This window comes from Oncorhynchus mykiss, chromosome 26, assembly GCF_013265735.2.
Source record: "Oncorhynchus mykiss isolate Arlee chromosome 26, USDA_OmykA_1.1, whole genome shotgun sequence".
In the NCBI taxonomy this organism is placed as follows: domain Eukaryota; kingdom Metazoa; phylum Chordata; class Actinopteri; order Salmoniformes; family Salmonidae; genus Oncorhynchus; species Oncorhynchus mykiss.
In genome coordinates this window covers 40,292,465-40,317,807 of record NC_048590.1, presented here as the reverse complement: position 1 = coordinate 40,317,807, position 25,343 = coordinate 40,292,465, and the positions used below count along the sequence as shown (strand labels likewise).

Genomic DNA, 25,343 nt, shown 5'->3' with positions numbered 1-25,343 from the left:
GGTCAGTAGATGTAAACCCTCAGTAAATCTGAAACAACAGGTCAGTAGATGTAAACCCTCCGTGAATCTGAAACAACAGGTCAGTAGATGTAAACCCTCCGTGAATCTGAAACAACAGGTCAGTAGATGTAAACCCTCCGTGAATCTGAAACAACAGGTCAGTAGATGTAAATCTGAAACAACAGGTCAGTAGATGTAAACCCTCCGTGAATCTGAAACAACAGGTCAGTAGATGTAAATCTGAAACAACAGCTCAGTAGATATAAACCCTCTGTGAATCTGAAACAACAGGTCAGTAGATGTAAACCCTCCGTGAATCTGAAACAACAGGTCAGTAGATGTGAATCTGAAACAACAGGTCAGTAGATGTAAACCCTCAGTAAATCTGAAACAACAGGTCAGTAGATGTAAACTCTCAGTAAATCTGAAACAACAGGTCAGTAGATGTGAATCTGAAACAACAGGTCAGTAGATGTAAACTCTCAGTAAATCTGAAACAACAGGTCAGTAGATGTAAACCCTCCGTGAATCTGAAACAACAGGTCAGTAGATGTAAACCCTCAGTAAATCTGAAACAACAGGTCAGTAGATGTAAACTCTCAGTAAATCTGAAACAACAGGTCAGTAGATGTGAATCTGAAACAACAGGTCAGTAGATGTAAACCCTCCGTGAATCTGAAACAACAGGTCAGTAGATGTAAACCCTCAGTAAATCTGAAACAACAGGTCAGTAGATGTAAACACTCCGTGAATCTGAAACAACAGGTCAGTAGATGTAAACCCTCAGTCAGTCTGAAACAACAGGTCAGTAGATGTAAACCCTCAGTCAGTCTGAAACAACAGGTCAGTAGATGTGAATCTGAAACAACAGGTCAGTAGATGTAAACACTCCGTGAATCTGAAACAACAGGTCAGTAGATATAAACCCTCAGTAAATCTGAAACAACAGGTCAGTAGATATAAACCCTCAGTAAATCTGAAACAACAGGTCAGTAGATATAAACCCTCAGTAAATCTGAAACAACAGGTCAGTAGATGTAAATCTGAAACAACAGGTCAGTAGATGTAAACCCTCCGTGAATCTGAAACAACAGGTCAGTAGATGTAAATCTGAAACAACAGCTCAGTAGATATAAACCCTCTGTGAATCTGAAACAACAGGTCAGTAGATGTAAACCCTCCGTGAATCTGAAACAACAGGTCAGTAGATGTGAATCTGAAACAACAGGTCAGTAGATATAAACCCTCAGTAAATCTGAAACAACAGGTCAGTAGATGTAAACTCTCAGTAAATCTGAAACAACAGGTCAGTAGATGTGAATCTGAAACAACAGGTCAGTAGATGTAAACTCTCAGTAAATCTGAAACAACAGGTCAGTAGATGTAAACCCTCCGTGAATCTGAAACAACAGGTCAGTAGATGTGAATCTGAAACAACAGGTCAGTAGATGTAAACCCTCAGTAAATCTGAAACAACAGGTCAGTAGATGTGAATCTGAAACAACAGGTCAGTAGATGTAAACCCTCAGTGAATCTGAAACAACAGGTCAGTAGATGTGAATCTGAAACAACAGGTCAGTAGATGTAAACCCTCAGTAAATCTGAAACAACAGGTCAGTAGATGTAAACTCTCAGTAAATCTGAAACAACAGGTCAGTAGATGTGAATCTGAAACAACAGGTCAGTAGATGTAAACTCTCAGTAAATCTGAAACAACAGGTCAGTAGATGTAAATCCTAAGTAAATCTGAAACAACAGGTCAGTAGATGTGAATCTGAAACAACAGGTCAGTAGATGTAAACCCTAAGTAAATCTGAAACAACAGGTCAGTAGATGTGAATCTGAAACAACAGGTCAGTAGATGTAAACCCTAAGTAAATCTGAAACAACAGGTCAGTAGATGTAAATCTGAAACAACAGGTCAGTAGATGTAAACCCTAAGTAAATCTGAAACAACAGGTCAGTAGATGTGAATCTGAAACAACAGGTCAGTAGATGTAAACACTCCGTGAATCTGAAACAACAGGTCAGTAGATGTAAACCCTCAGTAAATCTGAAACAACAGGTCAGTAGATGTAAACCCTCCGTGAATCTGAAACAACAGGTCAGTAGATGTAAACCCTCCGTGAATCTGAAACAACAGGTCAGTAGATGTAAACCCTCCGTGAATCTGAAACAACAGGTCAGTAGATGTGAATCTGAAACAACAGGTCAGTAGATGTAAACCCTCAGTAAATCTGAAACAACAGGTCAGTAGATGTGAATCTGAAACAACAGCTCAGTAGATGTAAACCCTCAGTGAATCTGAAACAACAGGTCAGTAGATGTGAATCTGAAACAACAGGTCAGTAGATGTAAACCCTCAGTAAATCTGAAACAACAGGTCAGTAGATGTAAACTCTCAGTAAATCTGAAACAACAGGTCAGTAGATGTGAATCTGAAACAACAGGTCAGTAGATGTAAACTCTCAGTAAATCTGAAACAACAGGTCAGTAGATGTAAACCCTAAGTAAATCTGAAACAACAGGTCAGTAGATGTGAATCTGAAACAACAGGTCAGTAGATGTAAACCCTAAGTAAATCTGAAACAACAGGTCAGTAGATGTGAATCTGAAACAACAGGTCAGTAGATGTAAACCCTAAGTAAATCTGAAACAACAGGTCAGTAGATGTAAATCTGAAACAACAGGTCAGTAGATGTAAACCCTAAGTAAATCTGAAACAACAGGTCAGTAGATGTGAATCTGAAACAACAGGTCAGTAGATGTAAACACTCCGTGAATCTGAAACAACAGGTCAGTAGATGTAAACCCTCAGTAAATCTGAAACAACAGCTCAGTAGATGTAAACCCTCAGTAAATCTGAAACAACAGGTCAGTAGATGTAAACCCTAAGTAAATCTGAAACAACAGGTCAGTAGATGTAAACACTCCGTGAATCTGAAACAACAGGTCAGTAGATGTAAACTCTCAGTAAATCTGAAACAACAGGTCAGTAGATGTGAATCTGAAACAACAGGTCAGTAGATGTAAACCCTCAGTAAATCTGAAACAACAGGTCAGAAGATGTAAACCCTCAGTAAATCTGAAACAACAGGTCAGTAGATGTAAACCCTAAGTAAATCTGAAACAACAGGTCAGTAGATGTAAACACTCCGTGAATCTGAAACAACAGGTCAGTAGATGTAAACTCTCAGTAAATCTGAAACAACAGGTCAGTAGATGTGAATCTGAAACAACAGGTCAGTAGATGTAAACCCTCAGTAAATCTGAAACAACAGGTCAGTAGATGTGAATCTGAAACAACAGGTCAGTAGATGTAAACCCTAAGTAAATCTGAAACAACAGGTCAGTAGATGTAAATCTGAAACAACAGGTCAGTAGATGTAAACCCTAAGTAAATCTGAAACAACAGGTCAGTAGATGTGAATCTGAAACAACAGGTCAGTAGATGTAAACACTCCGTGAATCTGAAACAACAGGTCAGTAGATGTAAACCCTCAGTAAATCTGAAACAACAGCTCAGTAGATGTAAACCCTCAGTAAATCTGAAACAACAGGTCAGTAGATGTAAACCCTAAGTAAATCTGAAACAACAGGTCAGTAGATGTAAACACTCCGTGAATCTGAAACAACAGGTCAGTAGATGTAAACTCTCAGTAAATCTGAAACAACAGGTCAGTAGATGTGAATCTGAAACAACAGGTCAGTAGATGTAAACCCTCAGTAAATCTGAAACAACAGGTCAGAAGATGTAAACCCTCAGTAAATCTGAAACAACAGGTCAGTAGATGTAAACCCTAAGTAAATCTGAAACAACAGGTCAGTAGATGTAAACACTCCGTGAATCTGAAACAACAGGTCAGTAGATGTAAACTCTCAGTAAATCTGAAACAACAGGTCAGTAGATGTGAATCTGAAACAACAGGTCAGTAGATGTAAACCCTCAGTAAATCTGAAACAACAGGTCAGAAGATGTAAACTCTCAGTAAATCTGAAACAACAGGTCAGTAGATGTGAATCTGAAACAACAGGTCAGTAGATGTAAACTCTCAGTAAATCTGAAACAACAGGTCAGTAGATGTGAATCTGAAACAACAGGTCAGTAGATGTAAACTCTCAGTAAATCTGAAACAACAGGTCAGTAGATGTAAACCCTCAGTAAATCTGAAACAACAGGTCAGTAGATCAGGTCTTACCACATGCTGACTCTCCATGGCTCTTCCCGGACGTGTCTACAGGATCCAGCCAGCCCAGGTTCCAGCTCTGCCATGACAACAGGGTGGGCTTCACACCTAACAGAGACACATAGGAGACAGGCAAACTATTTTTAAACACTAAATGTATGTTGTTCTTATCAAAGGGGCGGCAGGGTAGCCTAGTGGTTAGAGCGTTGGACTAGTAACCGCAAGTTCAAATCCCCAAGCTGTCGTTCTGCCCCTGAACAGTCAGTTAACCCACTGTTCCTAGGCTGTCATTGAAAATAAGAATTTGTTCTTAACTGACTTGCCTGGTTAAATAAAGGTGAAAAAATAAAATTTAAATTTAAAAAAAGGACGGGCCAAAAACTGTCAGACCCAAGACAAAGACTGGTGTCTCTGCTACCGAATGGCAAGCGATACCGGTGCTGGTCTGGAAACAACAACACCCTGAACAGCTTCTACCCCCAAGCCATAAGACTGCTAAATAGATAACAACACAGCTACCTGGACTGTCTGCGTTGACCCTTTTTGCACTAACTCTTTTGACTCATCACATACGCTGCTGCTACTGTTTATTATCTATCCTGTTGCGTAGTCACTTTACCACTACCTATATGTACATATCTACCTAAATGACATTGTACACCGACTCAGTACGGGTACCCCGGGTATATAGCCAAGTTATCATTACTCACTGTGTATTTATTCCTCGTGTTACAATTTGCTTCTAAAATGTTTATATTTTCTCTCTGCATTGTTGAGAAGGGCCCGTAAGTAAGCATTTCACTGTTAGTCTACACCTGTTGTTTACCAAGCATGTGACAAATACATTTTGATTTGATCTTTGTTGTTCTTTGTCATTTACAGTTTGTCATTTTGTTGTTTAGAAAGTCTGTAATGCATTTAGATGTTAAACTGCTCTCTAAATACAGTGTGATGTGGTTGCATGCCATGATCACCAGACCCAAACAATAACACTAACCTGACACCCAGAGGGAGATGAGGTCAGCCAGGTCTGTCTTGAAGTCATGGCCTAGACGTTCCATGGACTCAGGGAACGCTCCGTAGAACGCTGCGTAGACCGCCTGGGCCAGGCAGTCTGCATACACCTGGAACACACACACAGTCTTTACTGTAACTGGTGCACTTGTCTTGTCTTGCACAAACACTGATACTTGTCTTTTCTTCAAGTAAGTTAGAAGCAGTGATTTTGCAGACAGCAGCTGTTTTTGAAGAAGGTTCTACTTGCAATGACTGTGACAGCTGAATGCTCTGAATGTAAGTCTCTCTGGATAACAGTGTTTGTTAAATATACATAAGTACCTTAAAGAGCTTGTCCTTCAGGTCCATCTGAACGGTCATCAGCAGAGAGACAAAGGCTCCAGAGATCCGATCAAACAACTGGCTCTCCTCCTCCACATTAGGCTGGGAGGATATTGACACACAATTCCACACTGTAAGGTACTGCAGGCTACCTAACCTGACAGCATCAACAACTGTCAGAACATATTCTAAAATAAATGTACGCACAGAGCTATACATTTCATCATTTACTCAACTCTATCAGGAACTATTACGTACAATATTTAGATATTTCAATAGTTCTAATGTGCATACGTGTGTAAGACTGCCTCTGCTTAATACTGAGTATATCATAACTTAGTTGTGGAATCTGGCAGAAACCTTCAGATAAGATCATTTTCACAGCACACATTTCCTCTAAATCACATTCATCTATAAATACTATATTACCAGTTGGATTACCAGATGGATGTACTGTACAGGCTGGAGTAAAAGACAAGCCTCCCCTATCATCTGCCTCATGTTAATATATGTATCAAAGTTACATGTCTTGGTTGCATTGTCTGTTGATATAGTGCATCCCAAAGGTTGGAGTGAAGTCACCTTAAATCTGTGGAGGAAGAACCACCAGAATGTGTCTTTGAGAACAGCCACGGACAGATCACACAGAAAGAACGGCCTCCAGATCTTCAGGAAGCCTGGCTGCAGTAAAGAATCATACACACACATACGGCAGGATTAATGATGATTAGCCTAACCCCAATGAGACTGAATTGTTCTGTTATGTACACAGCAATTAAATGGTCATTGCAAAGTGGTAATTACATAATAATTGCTCAATAATTATTCTTTAGTATTTTGATAACTCAGTGAAACAGCCACCATGACCTTACTGTTGGTAGGTAGTTCCCAATTGTGTCGGTAAATACTAGCTGACACAGGAGTGTTAAATAAAGCATTACAGATAACTAGCTAATCTCTAATCTACTTTTCAATGAATACCAATCCACCCTGCTGTTAAAGACTGACACACAGCAGCATAGCTACAGTACATATGTGAGAGATTAATCATGTGTGCTTGGAATGCAGTCGAATCCGACCGCATGCACCGAGAGCAGGAGAGGGCCACATTCAATACACATGTGCTTGACAAGCATGCGAAGTTTGCATGCGATCCCTTTCTCTTTTTCCTAAAAGCTGTGACAGCTCAGGTATCTGTGAGACCTGACATAACATAACAAGTCTGCTCTCCATCACCCGGACCGGCCACATCTGGCTTTCAGTACAATGGATGGATATTAGTGTTTGTGGTCATAAATAAGACCTAGCCCAGCGCTGGTTTACTCTGCCTTTCATTTGTCTCTCCGTTTCTGTATACTAAACTACTTTTGACCAGAGCCCTATGGGAAACTCTACAGGCCCTGGTTTAAAAGTAGTGCACTATATAGGGAATAGGGTACCATTTAGGATGCAGCCTGGAACTGTTAATACTACAGGACTTTAATAGGAGCCTGGCTGCTCCTTAGATTAATGTGATTGGTTGCAGAGCTGCCACAGTATTCCCCTGTGATGAGGGAGAGCAGAACTCTGGTCTGGTACTCTCACACTCTCTCACACACACACACACACACACACACACACACACACACACACACACACACACACACACACACACACACACACACACACACACACACACACAAGATTTGAGTTTGAAGGTACGTACATTAAAGCCTTGGGCCTCTGATACTCTGTCCAAATGCTGTAAGGCATCAGGATGTCCTGGGATGTCAGTGTCCTCGACTGCATCAAACCCTGGGTAGTCATAGTCCTGGAGAAACACAACTCATTAGTTTAACTAAGTAAACACCAGAGAGATATGTCCCTCATGGTGTAAAGAGCCATAAACAGACAAGACAACAGACTCACCTTGATGTCCAAGCTCCGCGACACTGCCTCACTCTGGAATTAAACAGTCAATGTTGTTGTAAATCAGAATCATCCTATATAAATGATACAATCTAATACAAATAATTATAACTGCAACTCTGCAATTTCACTGTCTGAAATCATTACCTGCTCTTTCATGATTCGATGTGCTCTTTGCACATACATTTTATCTGAGAAAGAAACATTGAGATAATGGCAACGGTATCACCACTTCACAGCAGCCCTATGTTTCAATGACCTGGGTTAGAAATATACAATTTGGCCTGATGGTGAATTTGAGAGCTGTGGGTAGTGTAGCTACTTACATGTATTAATGTCATCAAACACGGACTCCCCATTCTTGTTTTTGCTCTGTTCTTGTGACATTATGGATGCATGTAGTTTTATCTTGGAATATAGCTCCTCTATGCTCTTGGAGAAGGACATGGTGACGTCCACTGGGAATGGCACGTTTACTTTAAAGTAGTCATATATCTGTCTGGGATGACTGTAATGTTTGAAGTGGGATGATATCTCTATATTCTCCTCAAACGCCACGGGCCAGTCAACCTACAGAAAACGTTGAGAGACCGTTTCAGTATCATGATGTAGGCCTATTTGTTATATGTGAGTATTTATGTTGATTATTATCATGTTGTGATCCATCTCAAATACCTATACTACCAGTCAAAGGTTTTAGAACACCAATACTCATTCAAGGGTTTTTCTTCATTTCTTACTATTTTCTACATTTTAGAATATTAGTGAAGACATAAAAACTATGAAATAACACATAGTAACCAAAAAAGTGTAAAACAAATCTAAATATATTTTATATTTGAGATTCTTCAAATAGCCACCCTTTGCCTTGAGGACATCCTTTGCACACTCTTGGCATTCTCTAAAACATCTTCATGAGGTAGTCACCTGGAATGCATTTCTTAAAAGTTAATTTGTGGAATTTCTTTCCTTCTTAATGCGTTTGAGCCAATCAGTTGTGTTGTGACAAAGGTAGGGGTGGTATTCAGAAGATAGCCCTGTTTTGGTAATTGACCAAGTCCATATTATGAACTGCAGAAATATGCAAAGAGAAACAACAGACCATCATAACTTTAAGACATGAAGGTCAGTCAATATGGAAAATTTCAAGAACTTTGAAAGTTTCTTCAAGTGCAGTCGCAAAAACCATCAAGCACTATGGTGAAACTGGCTCTCATGAGGACCTCCACAGGAAAGGAAGAACCAGAGTTACCTCTGCTGCAGATGATAAGTTCATTAGAGATACTAGCCTCAGAAATTGCAGCCCAAATAAATGCTTCACAAAGTTCAAGTAACAGACACATCTCAACATCAACTGTTCAGATGAGACTGTGTGATTCAGGCCTTCAGGGTCGAATTGCTGCAAAGAAACCACTACTAAAGGACACCAATAATAAGAAGAGACTTGCTTGGGCCAAGAAACATGAGCAATGGACATTAAACCAGTGGAAATGTGTCATTTGGTCTGGAGTCCAAATATGACCTCCGCATGTGTATTTCCCACCGTAAAGCATGGAGGAGGAGGTGTGATGGTGCTTTGCTGGTATTTAGAATTCAAGGCACACTTAACCAGCATGGCTACCACAGCATTCTGCAGCGATATGCCATCCCATCTGGTTTGAGCTTAGCGGGACTATCGTTTGTTTTTCAACAGGACAATGACCCAACACACCTCCAGGCTGTGTAAGGGCCATTTTTACCAAGATGACAAGTGATGGAGTGCTGCATCAGATGACCTGGCCTCCACAATCACCCAACCTCAACCCAAATGAGATGGTTTGGGGTGAGTCGGACCGCAGAGTGAAGGAAAAGCAGCCAACAAGTGCTCAGCATATGTGGGAACTCCTTCAAATAGGGTGGCTATTTGAAGAATCTCAACCATAAAATATATGTTGATTTGTTTAACACTTTTTGGGTTACTACATGATTCCATATGTGTTATTTCATAGTTATGATGTCTTAACTATTATTCTACAATGTAGAAAATAGTAAAAAAATTAAGAAAAACCCTTGAATGAGTAGGTGTCTAAAACTTTTGATCGGTAGTGTATATAATTAGCAAATGAATTCTTTCAGCTTAACACATGGTAGAAAACAAAATTGCCTACACTATGTAATCTTGCCTGGACTGTGCTAGGAACTACTTGTTAACGTTAGCTAACGTCAAATTAACACATTGGCAGCAGTCTCTAATAAATAACCATTGTTTATAAGGCTTTTCTTACCAGTCCCTGATTCCGAACAAACTTTTCAAACGTGCTCAGGATTTCTTCATCGTCCTCTGGGTCTTGTTGTTTAGCCATGTTTTGTCTCTGACCCTCCAAAGATGCTCAGCCCTGAGTGTCAAAATATTACGCATGTGTTCCGTTGCTAGGTAACAGCTGTCATTAACATTAGCGCCGCTAACTTCTTCCGGTTGACACTTCCGGTGTAGAGCGAGTCCATGCTTGCTCGGCTTCAGAGTACATATACAATTGCTCTAAATCAATTGGACCAAGTCTCATTTTAAACAGGTAACGTTAATGAATTGTGAAATGGGATTTATGTCTTCCACTGTTAGATAAAAACATTCCTTGCATCGCTATATGAACGTGTTTTATAGCCTCAAGCTAATTTAGCTAGCTAACATTATCTGCAACAAGATTCTAGCTAACTAAGTTCGCACAATAGTTAGTTGTACAACTCTTTGCTTACACACTGCAGTGCTGACATTACCGTTCTCCTAGCAACAGGATATTATGCCCAGCATTCTCCCTGCAAAGACATGCTAAACTTTGGTAATATATATATTTTTTAGCACTCTAGTGCAGTACAACCAAATAGTTTTATAACTAAATCAAGATAGACCACAGCCTGTCGTTTCCAATCGGAACAAATTAGTCATAGTGGGCAGAGCCAAGCACGAGCTAGCCAGATTATATTAGCCCGTTCTAGCAATAATAGAAGAAGTTTCACAGAAGTTTCACATTTATACATCCGGTGAAATATCTGTCTCATTGTTCTGTGGTACAACTTTTTTTTCACAGCATTGCAACCACCTCTGAATAAATGTATGGATAATTTAAATATTGTATTATTTATACCGCATTTATTTGTATAAATTTACACAGATACTGGTATGTTAAGCTATTGTGTAGGCTATATTTAAATAAATACACTTTTAACAAAATACAAATAATGTTATTGAAATGATTCAATAGATTCTGCAAAACTTAAATGGGTCTCTTGTGCTGGGCAACGGGTTTAATACAGAGTACTGGTGACTCCTTACTTCAACCACTCCTATCTCTGCAATGCAATACACTGTATGTGGGATACTTATTGGCTTGTAGAGAACTTTTTTTGGGGGGGGGGGCCTGTTGATGGCTATATGGGTCCACTAATACAGCACTATTAAAGGCCCAGTGCACTACTTTTGTGGAACCCCCCCAAAAAGGTTCATTTTTTTTCCACATTTTTTTTTTGCGACACTGCACCCCTACTTCCCGCTGCTATGCCTGTCTCAGCTAAACTGGGGTGGGAAATATCAGTTGGGTCTCTACTAGTTTTGGTGGGGGGCTGTGTCGCACAGCCTGCTGCTGGCTTTTCACTCCACCCAATCTGCCTAGTTAAATCAAATTTTAAAAAATCTATAATCCCCAAAGCAATACACATTGGCTTGTAGAGAGAACTTTTTGACCAGTCTCAGCTAAAGTGGGTTGGGAAATACTCAGTAGTCATTGTCATTTGTTTGGAGTGCTCCATGTGAGCAATGAGCATGGGCCTTGTTTCTTGTTTCTGTTTCTGTCTAATGTTGAGGGAACACACGCGCCTGAGCACGCATAGAAGTAGCCTACCTGGCCTGTTGGGCACAAATGTAAGAAAATGCCCATTTAGGGATGTTCGATTTTTGATTGTCTTAAATCACCATGTCCACCACTAATAAGCTGAGCTTTAGTAATTATTTTCTTCACCTCACACAGTCAGTCAAAAGTTTTATTTTTTTATTACTTCCATTGCACTATTGCCTAATAGTTCCTCACAGTAGGCCTCCTAATAGTTCCTCACAGTAGGCCTCCTAATAGTTCCTCACAGTAGGCCTCCTAATAGTTCCTCACAGTAGGCCTCCTAATAGTTCCTCACAGTAGGCCTCCTAATAGTTCCTCACAGTAGGCCTCCTAATAGTTCCTCACAGTAGGCCTCCTAATAGTTCCTCACAGTAGGCCTCCTAATAGTTCCTCACAGTAGGCCTCCTAATAGTTCCTCACAGTAGGCCTCCTAATAGTTCCTCACAGTAGGCCTCCTAACAGTTCCTCACAGTAGGCCTCCTAACAGTTCCTCACAGTAGGCCTCCTAACAGTTCCTCACAGTAGGCCTCCTAATAGTTCCTCACAGTAGGCCTCCTAATAGTTCCTCACAGTAGGCCTCCTAATAGTTCCTCACAGTAGGCCTCCTAATAGTTCCTCACAGTAGGCCTCCTAATAGTTCCTCACAGTAGGCCTCCTAATAGTTCCTCACAGTAGGCCTCCTAATAGTTCCTCACAGTAGGCCTCCTAATAGTTCCTCACAGTAGGCCTCCTAATAGTTCCTCACAGTAGGCCTCCTAATAGTTCCTCACAGTAGGCCTCCTAATAGTTCCTCACAGTAGGCCTCCTAATAGTTCCTCACAGTAGGCCTCCTAATAGTTCCTCACAGTAGGCCTCCTAATAGTTCCCCTCGATAATCACCAAGCCTCGGTGTGAAAGAGCAAAATATCATAATCTTATCTCATATATCCAGTCATAAAATAAGTTTCCCTTGCGCAAAAATCTCTGAGGAAACTCTGAGGGCCCGGAATAGACTAGTTGATCGTTGCAAGTTCACTAGAGACAGCTTTGGGTCAGATCCAGTTGATTGATTTGATACAATGTTGCGCTTCACTAGTGATAGCTCAAGCCAAGGGAGGCAGACAGACAGACAGAAAGGGAGGCAGACAGACAAGTTGAGTTGAGAGATGAATGTGAAATAATCTGAATTTATCAGTATATATTTTCTACTGTTTTTATTTGTCGTCTTTATGTATTTTAACTTAGTTGATAATGGAAGTTCTAGGCCAACGGCTGCATTGGCCATCTCTGAGCTCCAGCTGATCATTTAAGCTATTTAACCGCCAATGATCAGTGTATAAATGTGTCCATATGTCAGAGACTGGTGCTGATTAACATTAAGAATGTTTTGATTAACCACAAGACAATGATTGAGAAACAAAAATGTTATTGTTGAAATTAAACTATTCCATGAAAATGTGCATATGAAGATCATAACTGGTACAGATCGGTAGAAGAAATGATATGCTCCCCAAACTTGAAACTCGTGTGATGCCTATGAAGTCTTTCTAAAATAATTGCCTCCATGTTTCTATGGTTGGATTTTCAAGCAATGTAAGACGTGCCTCACAATGTGGTAAAACATTCGGGTTTCAAACAATGAAGTATGTTTTAAAAATGTATACTTCCTCCAGCGGTGGGTGATGCACTGATAGCCTGTCCACCATTGTGAAGTAGTGGGTGATACACTGATAGCCTGTCTACCATTGTGAAGTGGTGGGTGATGCACTGATAGCCTGTCCACCATTATGAAGTGGTGGGTGATGCACTGATAGCCTGTCCACCATTGTGAAGTGGTGGGTGATACACTGATAGCCTGTCTACCATTGTGAAGTGGTGGGTGATGCACTGATAGCCTGTCCACCATTGTGAAGTGGTGGGTGATACACTGATAGCCTGTCTACCATTATGAAGTGGTGGGTGATGCACTGATAGCCTGTCTACCATTGTGAAGTGGTGGGTGATACACTGATAGCCTGTCTACCATTGTGAAGTGGTGGGTGATGCACTGATAGCCTGTCTACCATTATGAAGTGGTGGGTGATGCACTGATAGCCTGTCTACCATTGTGAAGTGGTGGGTGATACACTGATAGCCTGTCCACCATTGTGAAGTGGTGGGGGATACACTGATAGCCTGTCTACCATTGTGAAGTGGTGGGTGATGCACTGATAGCCTGTCTACCATTGTGAAGTGGTGGGTGATGCACTGAAAGCCTGTCTACCATTGTGAAGTGGTGGGTGATGCACTGATAGCCTGTCTACCATTGTGAAGTGGTGGGTGATGCACTGATAGCCTGTCTACCATTGTGAAGTGGTGGGTGATGCACTGATAGCCTGTCTACCATTGTGAAGTGGGGGGTGATGCACTGATAGCCTGTCTACCATTGTGAAGTGGTGGGTGATGCACTGATAGCCTGTCTACCATTGTGAAGTGGTGGGTGATGCACTGATAGCCTGTCTACCATTGTGAAGTGGTGGGTGATGCACTGATAGCCTGTCTACCATTGTGAAGTGGTGGGTGATACACTGATAGCCTGTCTACCATTGTGAAGTGGTGGGTGATGTCTGTCTACCATTGTGAAGTGGTGGGTGATGCCTGTCTACCATTGTGAAGTGGTGGGTGATGAATGTCTACCATTGTGATGTGGTGGGTGATGCCTGTCTACCATTGTGAAGTGGTGGGTGATGAATGTCTACCATTGTGATGTGGTGGGTGATGTCTGTCTACCATTGTGAAGTGGTGGGTGATGCCTGTCTACCATTGTGAAGTGGTGGGTGATGAATGTCTACCATTGTGATGTGGTGGGTGATGCCTGTCAACTATTTTATCTGCAGAAAAAAAGAACGGCCAAAAGCAGAGGATTACCAGCTAATGGTAGAGACCCTACTGAGTATTTCCCAGCCCACGTTAGCTGAGACAACTTTTATACCTTTCTACAAGCCAATATGTATCCCATGTACTGTCTATTACAGTATATTGCATTGGGCGTTAGAGAGGGCGGAGAACGTCGTGCTGCTGGGTATGTATTACACAGTCCCACTCCAAAACTAACCATACTAACTACTGAGTATTTCCCACCCCACTTTAGCTGAGATGGGTAGAAAAGTTCTCTATAGACCAATATTCAACATACCTGTGTCAACATTGTATTTTTTCATTATTGGTATTAATGTATTTAAAACCATATACATATATATTTTAGAAATGACTCATTGCATTTTCTTGTGACCATTGATTTAAAATTCTATATCTTTTGAATGAGTTATCCATATTGCAATGTTTTGAAATATGGGCTTTTGACTTATTTGTTGTGCCTTGCTTAGTAGCGAGCCAACTACCTAGCTAACTGGTATAACTACGTCCCAGGCTGTGCACCTGATTCTCCAGTTTGATGTTTTGTTTGTTGTCAGTCAGTAGGATGTCCAGTTCGGACGTGCTAGCCAGTCCCAGTGGTGTGGACGTGTCCTCCTCTCCCAAATCACCACTGGCTAAAACCCAACAACCTGACAAGGACTCCAAACCAGTAACCAAACAGAACCCTGTCCCTGCCTCCCCTCCCCTCCATGGTCTGAAGCTGGCTCCACACAGGGAGCTGGAGCAGGCGCAGCAGAGGGGCAGGCTGAAGTGTTCTAGCTGTGGAGGCTCCCGGATGTTCTTCTGCTACACCTGCTGCTCTTTAGTGGGCGTCAGCCAGCAGGAAATCCCCTCTGTCAAGGTCAGGGAAAGATCTGGAGCTCTGTTCTCCTTATTGGCCTTATTAAACATAACACACACAGGCTTCTGGTGGCCAGTCTGATTGGTTTTATTAAAGCACACAGGCTTGTAGTGGCCAGTCTGATTGGTTTTATTAAAGCACACAGGCTTGTAGTGGCCAGTCTGATTGGTTTTATTAAAGCACACAGGCTTGTAGTGGCCAGTCTGATTGGTTTTATTAAAGCACACAGGCTTGTAGTGGCCAGTCTGATTGGTTTTATTAAAGCACTAGCCTGCAGACATGGGCTGTCAGAGATAGTGGTACTACTTACGGTGCCTCACACACTAAATTGAAGTGTACTTCGGTTCTGGTGCAGATGCAGGCTTTTGTTACAGCCCAGCATGAAAGAACACCTGATTCAACTAATTGATCAAACTTATGGTGTAGGTATAGATACAAGTTTGAGACAATTCACAGTGCCTGTGTTGACTGTTTGTATTGGTAATACCTGACCTGTAATGGATGAACATGGTTGGTCACACTGTAAACTTCCTCTAACTTGTGTTTGCAGCTCCCTATAAAGATTGACATCATCAAGCATCCCAGTGAGGTTGATGGGAAGAGCACAGCCATACACGCCAAGATCCTCGCCCCCGATGATGTCACCATCTACACCTACCCCTGCATACCTGAGTATGAAGATGACAAAGTTAGTCAGCTTTTCCTCATCTTCATATGAACAAATATTCAGAGAACAATGTGAGCCTGATTAACTAACACATTAATTAACACATCACACCAAGATCGCATAGCAGTTCAGACGTCTTTTGTCCTCGTCTTGTCGTGTCCTGTATATATATATATTTACAACTTTTTTCACATACATTTTATTTTTATTTTCCATCAACTCATCTTCTAAACACTCTCCTGCAACCAGCCTCACCAATTTATATTTATAAAAAAGTATTATTTACCTCAGATCTGCAATCCTTCAGGAAGCTAGCCAGAAACTCCAGGAGGCTGGCCAGAAACTAGCCAGAAGCTAGCCAGGAGCTAGCCCAGAAGCTAATCAGAAGCTAACCACGGTTTGTGGTCATCGGCTGTCCTTTAGTTCGAAAATCTATCGAGGATCTATCGCCAGTTTTGTGCGGCGCGGCTCGGAGCGGAACATACCGGACCAATTTTTCTCTCCATGTCCCTGGATTTCAACTGCTCTCTGGACATTCATACCCGGATCTCACAGCTAGCTAGCTGCTATCCGTGTGACAGTCGGCTTTCGTCGATTCCGGAGCAAACATCGATTGTTCCGGTGCTAGCCAGCTCCGTCAATCACGCCTGAGTTCCATCATTCACTCCTGGGCTGCAGTCACCTATCCGGACCCGTTTCACTGCCTACGCGGAGCCCCACCGGGCCTTCACAACCGGACTGCCGACGTTATCTACCTGAAGGAGATCCGGCTGGCTCCTCTGTCGCGACGTTACCGGAACGCCCATCTGCGGCCCGCTAACCGTTAGCTGTCTTTCCGGCTGCTATCTGAATAGACAATCGGACAATTTATTTATTTGAATTATTATGTTTTCTTCTCGGGCCTCTATAACTATATCTATTGTTCTTATTTTTGTTGTTGTGTGATTTGGATTAATCCCCTCTACCACACGGAACCCCACTAATCTACTGACCGAACGCAAGAGGTGGCTAACAACAGACTCCATCCTATGCTAGCTTGCTACCGGTTGGCTTGGCTAGCTGTCTAAATCGCCGTGACCCTAAACCAACCTCTCCACTCACTGGACCCTTTTGATCACTCGACTAAGCATGCCTCTCCTTAATGTCAATATGTCTTGTCCATTGCTGTTCTGGTTAGTGTTTATTGGCTTATTTCACTGTAGAGCCTCTAGTCCTGCTCACTATACCTTATCCAACCTATTAGTTCCACCACCCACACATGCAATGACATCTCCTGGTTTCAATGATGTTTCTAGAGACAATATCTCTCTCTTCATCACTCAATACCTAGGTTTACCTCCACTGTATTCACATCCTACCTTACCTTTGTCTGTACATTATACCTTGATGCTATTTTATCGCCCCCAGAAACCTCCTTTTACTCTCTGTTCCAGACGTTCTAGACGACCAATTCTTATTGCTTTTAGTCGCACCCTTATTCTACTCCTCCTATGTTCCTCTGGCGATGTAGAGGTGAATCCAGGCCCTGCAGTGCCTAGCTCCACTCCTATTCCCCAGGCGCTCTCTTTTGACGACTTCTGTAACCGTAATAGCCTTGGTTTCATGCATGTTAACATTAGAAGCCTCCTCCCTAAGTTTGTTCTATTCACTGCTTTAGCACACTCTGCCAACCCGGATGTTCTAGCTGTGTCTGAATCCTGGCTTAGGAAGACCACCAAAAATTCAGACATTTTAATTCCAAACTACAACATTTTCAGACAAGATAGAACTGCCAAAGGGGGCGGTGTTGCAATTTACTGCAAAGATAGCCTGCAGAGTTCTGTCCTACTATCCAGGTCTGTACCCAAACAATTTGAACTTCTACTTTTAAAAATCCACCTTTCTAAAAACAAGTCTCTCACCGTTGCCGCCTGCTATAGACCACCCTCTGCCCCCAGCTGTGCTCTGGACACCATATGTGAACTGATTGCCCCCCATCTATCTTCAGAGCTCGTGCTGCTAGGCGACCTAAACTGGAACATGCTTAACACCCCAGCCATCCTACAATCTAAACTTGATGCCCTCAATCTCACACAAATTATCAATGAACCTACCAGGTACCTCCCCAAAGCCTTAAACACGGGCACCCTCATAGATATCATCCTAACCAACTTCCCCTCTAAATACACCTCTGCTGTCTTCAACCAAGATCTCAGCGATCACTGCCTCATTGCCTGCATCCGTAATGGGTCAGCGGTCAAACGACCTCCTCTCATCACTGTAAAACGCTCCCTGAAACACTTCAGCGAGCAGGCCTTTCTAATCGACCTGGCCGGGGTATCCTGGAAGGATATTGACCTCATCCCGTCAGTAGAGGATGCCTGGATATTTTTTAAAAATGCCTTCCTAACCATCTTAAATAAACATGCCCCATTCAAGAAATTTAGAACCAGGAACAGATATAGCCCTTGGTTCTCCCCAGACCTGACTGCCCTTAATCAACACAAAAACGTCCTATGGCGTTCTGCATTAGCATCGAACAGCCCCCGTGATATGCAGCTGTTCAGGGAAGCTAGAAACCATTATACACAGGCAGTTAGAAAAGCCAAGGCTAGCTTTTTCAAGCAGAAATTTGCTTCTTGCAACACTAACTCAAAAAAGTTCTGGGACACTGTAAAGTCCATGGAGAATAAGAACACCTCCTCCCAGCTGCCCACTGCACTGAAGATAGGAAACACTGTCACCACTGATAAATCCACCATAATTGAAAATTTCAATAAGCATTTTTCTACTGCTGGCCATGCTTTCCACCTGGCTACTCCTACCCCTGTCAACAGCACTGCACCCCCAACAGCAACTCGCCCAAGCCTTCCCCATTTCTCCTTCTCCCAAATCCATTCAGCTGATGTTCTGAAAGAGCTGCAAAATCTGGACCCCTACAAATCAGCCGGGCTAGACAATCTGGACCCTTTCTTTCTAAAATTATCTGCCGAAATTGTTGCCACCCCTATTACTAGCCTGTTCAACCTCTCTTTCGTGTCGTCTGAGATTCCCAAAGATTGGAAAGCAGCTGCGGTCATCCCCCTCTTCAAAGGGGGGGACACTCTTGACCCAAACTGCTACAGACCTATATCTATCCTACCATGCCTTTCTAAGGTCTTCGAAAGCCAAGTCAACAAACAGATTACCGACCATTTTGAATCTCACCATACCTTCTCTGCTATGCAATCTGGTTTCAGAGCTGGTCATGGGTGCACCTCAGCCACGCTCAAGGTCCTAAACGATATCTTAACCGCCATCGATAAGAAACATTACTGTGCAGCCGTATTCATTGATCTGGCCAAGGCTTTCGACTCTGTCAATCACCACATCCTCATCGGCAGACTCAACAGCCTTGGTTTCTCAAATGATTGCCTCGCCTGGTTCACCAACTACTTCTCTGATAGAGTTCAGTGTGTCAAATCTGAGGGTCTGTTGTCCGGACCTCTGGCAGTCTCTATGGGGGTGCCACAGGGTTCAATTCTTGGACCGACTCTCTTCTCTGTATACATCAATGAGGTCGCTCTTGCTGCTGGTGAGTCTCTTATCCACCTCTACGCAGACGACACCATTCTGTATACTTCCGGCCCTTCTTTGGACACTGTGTTAACAACCCTCCAGGCAAGCTTCAATGCCATACAACTCTCCTTCCGTGGCCTCCAACTGCTCTTAAATACAAGTAAAACTAAATGCATGCTCTTCAACCGATCACTACCTGCACCTACCCGCCTGTCCAACATCACTACTCTGGACGGCTCTGACTTAGAATACGTGGACAACTACAAATACTTAGGTGTCTGGTTAGACTGTAAACTCTCCTTCCAGACCCATATCAAACATCTCCAATCCAAAGTTAAATCTAGAATTGGCTTCCTATTTCGCAACAAAGCATCCTTCACTCATGCTGCCAAACATACCCTTGTAAAACTGACCATCCTACCAATCCTCGACTTTGGCGATGTAATTTACAAAATAGCCTCCAATACCCTACTCAACAAACTGGATGCAGTCTATCACAGTGCAATCCGTTTTGTCACCAAAGCCCCATACACTACCCACCATTGCGACCTGTACGCTCTCGTTGGCTGGCCCTCGCTTCATACTCGTCGCCAAACCCACTGGCTCCATGTCATCTACAAGACCCTGCTAGGTAAAGTCCCCCCTTATCTCAGCTCGCTGGTCACCATAGCATCTCCCACCTGTAGCACACGCTCCAGCAGGTATATCTCTCTAGTCACCCCCAAAACCAATTCTTTCTTTGGCCGCCTCTCTTTCCAGTTCTCTGCTGCCAATGACTGGAACGAACTACAAAAATCTCTGAAACTGGAAACACTTATCTCCCTCACTAGCTTTAAGCACCAACTGTCAGAGCAGCTCACAGATTACTGCACCTGTACATAGCCCACATATAATTTAGCCCTATCAACTACCTCTTTCCCAACTGTATTTAATTTATTTATTTATTTTGCTCCTTTGCACCCCATTATTTTTATTTCTACTTTGCACATTCTTCCATTGCAAAACTACCATTCCAGTGTTTTACTTGCTATATTGTATTTACCTTGCCACCAAGGCCTTTTTTTTGCCTTTACCTCCCTTCTCACCTCATTTGCTCACATTGTATATAGACTTGTTTATACTTTATTATCGACTGTATGTTTGTTTTACTCCATGTGTAATTCTGTGTTGTTGTATCTGTCGAACTGCTTTGCTTTATCTTGGCCAGGTCGCAATTGTAAATGAGAACTTGTTCTCAACTTGCCTACCTGGTTAAATAAAGGTAAAATAAAATAAATAAATAAAAAACTAATAAACAGTTTGTTTACCACATCATATACATAAAAATGTGTCATTTTAACGTAACCTGATTAGATAATATTAATACCATTTGTATTATGTTGACTTGAAATGACTGTGACAAGTATTGGGTGTGTGTGCGTGCATGTTTAGGTAGTGCTGGTGTTCCCTGGTCCTGGATCAGTCTCAGTGGAGGAGATGACATGCAGATTACAGAATCTGGCTGTCATGAAGTCAGCTGCCTCCCCAGATGAGGAACCGTCCCCAAAGAGGCCCAGAGCCGAGGAGACGCCAGGGGCCACACAGCAGGCTGAGGGACACACATCAGGAGCCACACACACAGAAGAGAGGGGAGGGGAAGCAGGGATAGAGGGCCAGACTGAGACACCAGGGGCCTGTCCCCTCCAGAGAGTGGTGTTCATCGACAGCACATGGAACCAGACCACCAGAATCATCACAGATGAGAGACTACAGGGTAATTATGATAGACAGCATTGATGTAGCTTAAAGTGCTGTACATTACATAACTACTTTGTTATTACCTAGTTATAGCCTACAACAAGAGCCCAGAGTTTTTCCTGGTCGGGTCACAATGTGAACAGGACAAACTCCTGGCCCTGATAATGACTGATGGACTGTTCTTTTCTCTGTTCCTGCAGCGTTGCTCCGTGTGGAGCTGAAGACCAGGAAGACGTGTTTCTGGCGCCATCAGAAAGGTTCTCCAGACACCTACCTGGCAACCATAGAGGCTGTCTACTACTTCCTCAAGGACTACCAGGAGCTGTGTCTGAGACAGGAGTACACAGGACAGTACGACAACCTGATGTACTTCTACTGTTACCTACACACACTGATCAACAAGGCTAAGACAACCGCTGGGAGACGCTGAGGCTGCAGGGAGGAGAGAGAGGCCAAAACTACTGCTGAGAGACGCAGAGCCTGCAGGGAGGAGAGGGGCCAAAACTACCGCTGAGAGACGAAGAGACTGCAGATAGGAGAGAGAGGCCAAAACTACCGCTGAGAGACGCAGAGACTGCAGATAGGAGAGAGGGGCCAAAACTACCGCTGGGAGATACAGAGACTGCAGATAGGAGAGAGAGGCCAAAACTACCGCTGAGAGACGAAGAGACTGCAGATAGGAGAGAGAGGCCAAAACTACCGCTGAGAGACACAGAGACTGCAGATAGGAGAGAGAGGCCAAAACTACCGCTGGGAGATACAGAGACTGCAGATAGGAGAGAGGCCAAAACTACCGCTGAGAGACGAAGAGACTGCAGATAGGAGAGAGAGGCCAAAACTACCGCTGAGAGACGCAGAGCCTGCAGGGAGGAGAGAGGGGCCAAAACTACCGCTGAGAGACACAGAGACTGCAGATAGGAGAGAGAGGCCAAAACTACCGCTGGGAGATACAGAGACTGCAGATAGGAGAGAGAGACCAAAACTACCGCTGAGAGACGAAGAGACTGCAGATAGGAGAGAGAGGCCAAAACTACCGCTGGGAGACGCAGAGACTGCAGATAGGAGAGAGAGGCCAAAACTACCGCTGAGAGACAGAGAGACTGCAGATAGGAGAGAGAGGCCAAAACTACCGCTGGGAGACGCAGAGACTGCAGATAGGAGAGAGAGGCCAAAACTACCGCTGGGAGACGCAGAGACTGCAGATAGGAGAGAGAGGCCAAAACTACCGCTGAGAGACGCAGAGACTGCAGGTAGGAGAGAGAGGCCAAAACTACCGCTGGGAGACACAGAGACTGCAGATAGGAGAGAGAGGCCAAAACTACCGCTGGGAGATGCAGAGACTGCAGATAGGAGAGAGAGGCCAAAACTACCGCTGGGAGATACAGAGACTGCAGATAGGAGAGAGAGGTCAAAACTACCGCTGGGAGACAGAGAGACTGCAGATAGGAGAGAGAGGCCAGAACTACCGCTGGGAGACACAGAGACTGCAGATAGGAGAGAGAGGCCAGAACTACCGCTGGGAGATGCAGAGACTGCAGATAGGAGAGAGAGGCCAAAACTACCGCTGGGAGACGCAGAGACTGCAGATAGGAGAGAGAGGCCAAAACTACCGCTGAGAGATGCAGAGACTGCAGATAGGAGAGAGAGGCCAAAACTACCGCTGGGAGACGCAGAGACTGGAGATAGGAGAGAGAGGCCAAAACTACCGCTGGGAGACGCAGAGACTGGAGAGAGAACCTACCTACACACACAATCACCACCAAGGCCTCCAAAAATAGCTGACAAACTGTCTTACTAACCAGTTTTCCATCCAGCCTTTTTATGCGAGTAAAGTACGTCACTCACCTGCCAGTCAGGTAGCCTTGTCATCTTAGTTTTGCTCTTCCACTTTGAGATTTTTTGGTTTTGGAATTCATCAAAAGATTTGGCGCGCTCCCCATAGAGATATATTATAAATGTAACTTTCCAAATGTCGACAAAACAAAATACACTATACAAGGCAGTGGCGACCCATCATTCAGAGCAGGTGGCTTGTCTGTCTCCCCCTTATGCCGTAGTTTGTACATCTCCATTGTCAGTAGAAAGGATATAGGATCTTTTTGTGTCTAAAATCACCAAATCAAATCAAATTGTATTTGTCACATACACATGGTTAGCAGATGTTAATGTGAGTGTAGCGAAATGCTTGTGCTTCTAGTTCCGACAATGCAGTAATAACCAACAAGTAATCTAGCTAACAATTCCAAAACTACTGTCTTATAGACACAAGTGTAAGGGGATAAAGAATATGTACATAAAGATATATGAATGAGTGATGGTACAGAGCGGCACCACTGAGACAAGGTAGGATCTTTTTGTCTAAAACGCGTTTGTGCACTAATATTGAAGTAAATTTAAGTTGCACAATGACATTTTGTGTGGTCCTCCCACTACGATTTAGGCTACAGATGAAATATGTTAACTTTACAGGGTGGTGAAGGTACAAGGTGATGGGCTTGATGTGCCTTTCCAATAAATATCCAGGGTCTTATTCTGGTGACATGATGATCCATGCTTTGTTAACGTTTTGACAAATGAAGAATCTGGCTCTTTGTCCATAATAATGTCATGTAGGCTATAGCTACACTGTATCTGGCTCTATGTCCATAATAATGTCATGTAGGCTATAGTTACACTGTATCTGGCTCTATGTCCATAATAATGTCATGTAGGCTATAGCTACACTGTATCTGGCTCTTTGTCCATAATAATGTCATGTAGGCTATAGCTACACTGTATCTGGCTCTATGTCCATAATAATGTCATGTAGGCTATAGCTACACTGTATCTGGCTCTATGTCCATAATAATGTCATGTAGGCTATAGCTACACTGTATCTGGCTCTATGTCCATAATAATGTCATGTAGGCTATAGCTACACTGTATCTGGCTCTATGTCCATAATAATGTCATGTAGACTATAGCTACACTGTATCTGGCTCTATGTCCATAATAATGTCATGTAGGCTATAGCTACACTGTATCTGGCTCTATGTCCATAATAATGTCATGTAGGCTATAGCTACACTGTATCTGGCTCTTTGTCCATAATAATGTAATGTAGGCTATAGCTACATTGTATCCATAATAATGTCATGTAGACTATAGCTACACTGTATCTGGCTCTATGTCCATAATAATGTCATGTAGGCTATAGCTACACTGTATCTGGCTCTTTGTCCATAATAATGTCATGTAGGCTATAGTTACACTGTATCTGGCTCTCTGTCCATAATAATGTCATGTAGGCTATAGCTACACTGTATATGGCTCTATGTCCATAATAATGTCATGTAGGCTATAGTTACACTGTATCTGGCTCTATGTCCATAATAATGTCATGTAGGCTATAGCTACACTGTATCTGGCTCTTTGTCCATAATAATGTCATGTAGGCTATAGTTACACTGTATCTGGCTCTTTGTCCATAATAATGTCATGTAGGCTATAGCTACACTGTATCTGGCTCTATGTCCATAATAATGTCATGTAGGCTATAGTTACACTGTATCTGGCTCTATGTCCATAATAATGTCATGTAGGCTATAGCTACACTGTATCTGGCTCTATGTCCATAATAATGTCATGTAGGCTATAGCTACACTGTATCTGGCTCTTTGTCCATAATAATGTCATGTAGGCTAAAGCTACACTGGATCTGCAAGCTGTTGGTTGGAACACACATGCCACGGCCAGAGTGGAACCATTTGCTATATAACGCAACAAAACCATCAGTAGAGTTAAATGTGATGGAACCCCATTTATTTTTTAAAGTTACTTCTATGTGTACTACATCAGCCTTTTATCCACAACAAGTCAATTTGATAAACATCTCTGGTGGGAATATGCATATTGTTTCTATAATATTCTGATGGAAACCTAGCTGTCGTCTAAAACTCAGATTTATGTGGAGGACAACGTACAGCTCTAATTTGATCCAAATTTAACAGATTGAAACTCTGGTTCCCCCATCAGATGTTCTACGGTATGGTTGTTACTGTGCAACATGTCATGTTGAATTATGAACAGTATATCACCTGGTCTGTTTCGGTATACAATGACCAAAGGAAATGTACTGTGAGTATGTGAATACAGAAGTATAAAGATTTAGTTAAAGGCTGGGGTTGAATTCATTACGCTGGACATCTGTCAATGCGGCTTGTTCTTAATTTGTATGTATGGTGAACGCTGTGCATGTAGGTTCCATTACCTTTAACAGGCTAGATCAACACGCTGCAGGGTTTTACTGGTTGAGAGCCAGTCTACCGTTAGCTACTGGGAGTATGTGACTTCATCTCCAATTGGTGCTGCTCAGTGCTTTTGTGTGA

At 42.7% G+C, this 25,343-nt stretch overlaps 2 protein-coding genes across 4 annotated transcripts in view; one reads left to right on the top strand and one right to left on the bottom strand.

The window, feature by feature from the left end:
* The window catches only part of LOC110506788 (protein FAM227B), an 87,392-nt gene extending 76,963 nt beyond the window's left edge, over positions 1 to 10,429 (bottom strand). Inside the window, exons 1-9 of one of the 2 annotated variants that reach the window (XM_036963646.1) lie at positions 9,698 to 10,429; positions 7,760 to 8,003; positions 7,581 to 7,624; positions 7,434 to 7,466; positions 7,231 to 7,335; positions 6,108 to 6,206; positions 5,526 to 5,627; positions 5,185 to 5,311; positions 4,200 to 4,295 (exon numbers count right to left, since the gene is read on the bottom strand). In XM_036963646.1, the coding sequence (XP_036819541.1) occupies positions 4,200 to 4,295; positions 5,185 to 5,311; positions 5,526 to 5,627; positions 6,108 to 6,206; positions 7,231 to 7,335; positions 7,434 to 7,466; positions 7,581 to 7,624; positions 7,760 to 8,003; positions 9,698 to 9,775 (928 nt within the window). In that variant the 5' untranslated portion in view covers positions 9,776 to 10,429. Of the gene's footprint in view, positions 1 to 4,199; positions 4,296 to 5,184; positions 5,312 to 5,525; positions 5,628 to 6,107; positions 6,207 to 7,230; positions 7,336 to 7,433; positions 7,467 to 7,580; positions 7,625 to 7,759; positions 8,004 to 9,697 lie in introns of those variants that run through there. The other variant, XM_036963647.1, reaches the window with a different exon arrangement.
* On the top strand, positions 9,897 to 21,684 carry LOC110506134 (tRNA-uridine aminocarboxypropyltransferase 1). Of its 2 annotated transcripts, none has more exons than XM_036963649.1 (5): positions 9,897 to 9,985; positions 14,731 to 15,035; positions 15,586 to 15,723; positions 20,671 to 20,992; positions 21,177 to 21,684. In XM_036963649.1, exons 2-5 carry the CDS (start codon positions 14,739 to 14,741, stop codon positions 21,404 to 21,406), a joined length of 987 nt encoding a protein of 328 aa, XP_036819544.1. In that variant the 5' UTR covers positions 9,897 to 9,985; positions 14,731 to 14,738; the 3' UTR covers positions 21,407 to 21,684. The 2 variants fall into 2 exon arrangements, with proteins under 2 accessions (XP_036819544.1, XP_036819543.1); XM_036963648.1 differs by having other exon boundaries at positions 21,174 to 21,684.
* The last annotated feature ends 3,659 nt before the right edge of the window (positions 21,685 to 25,343 follow it).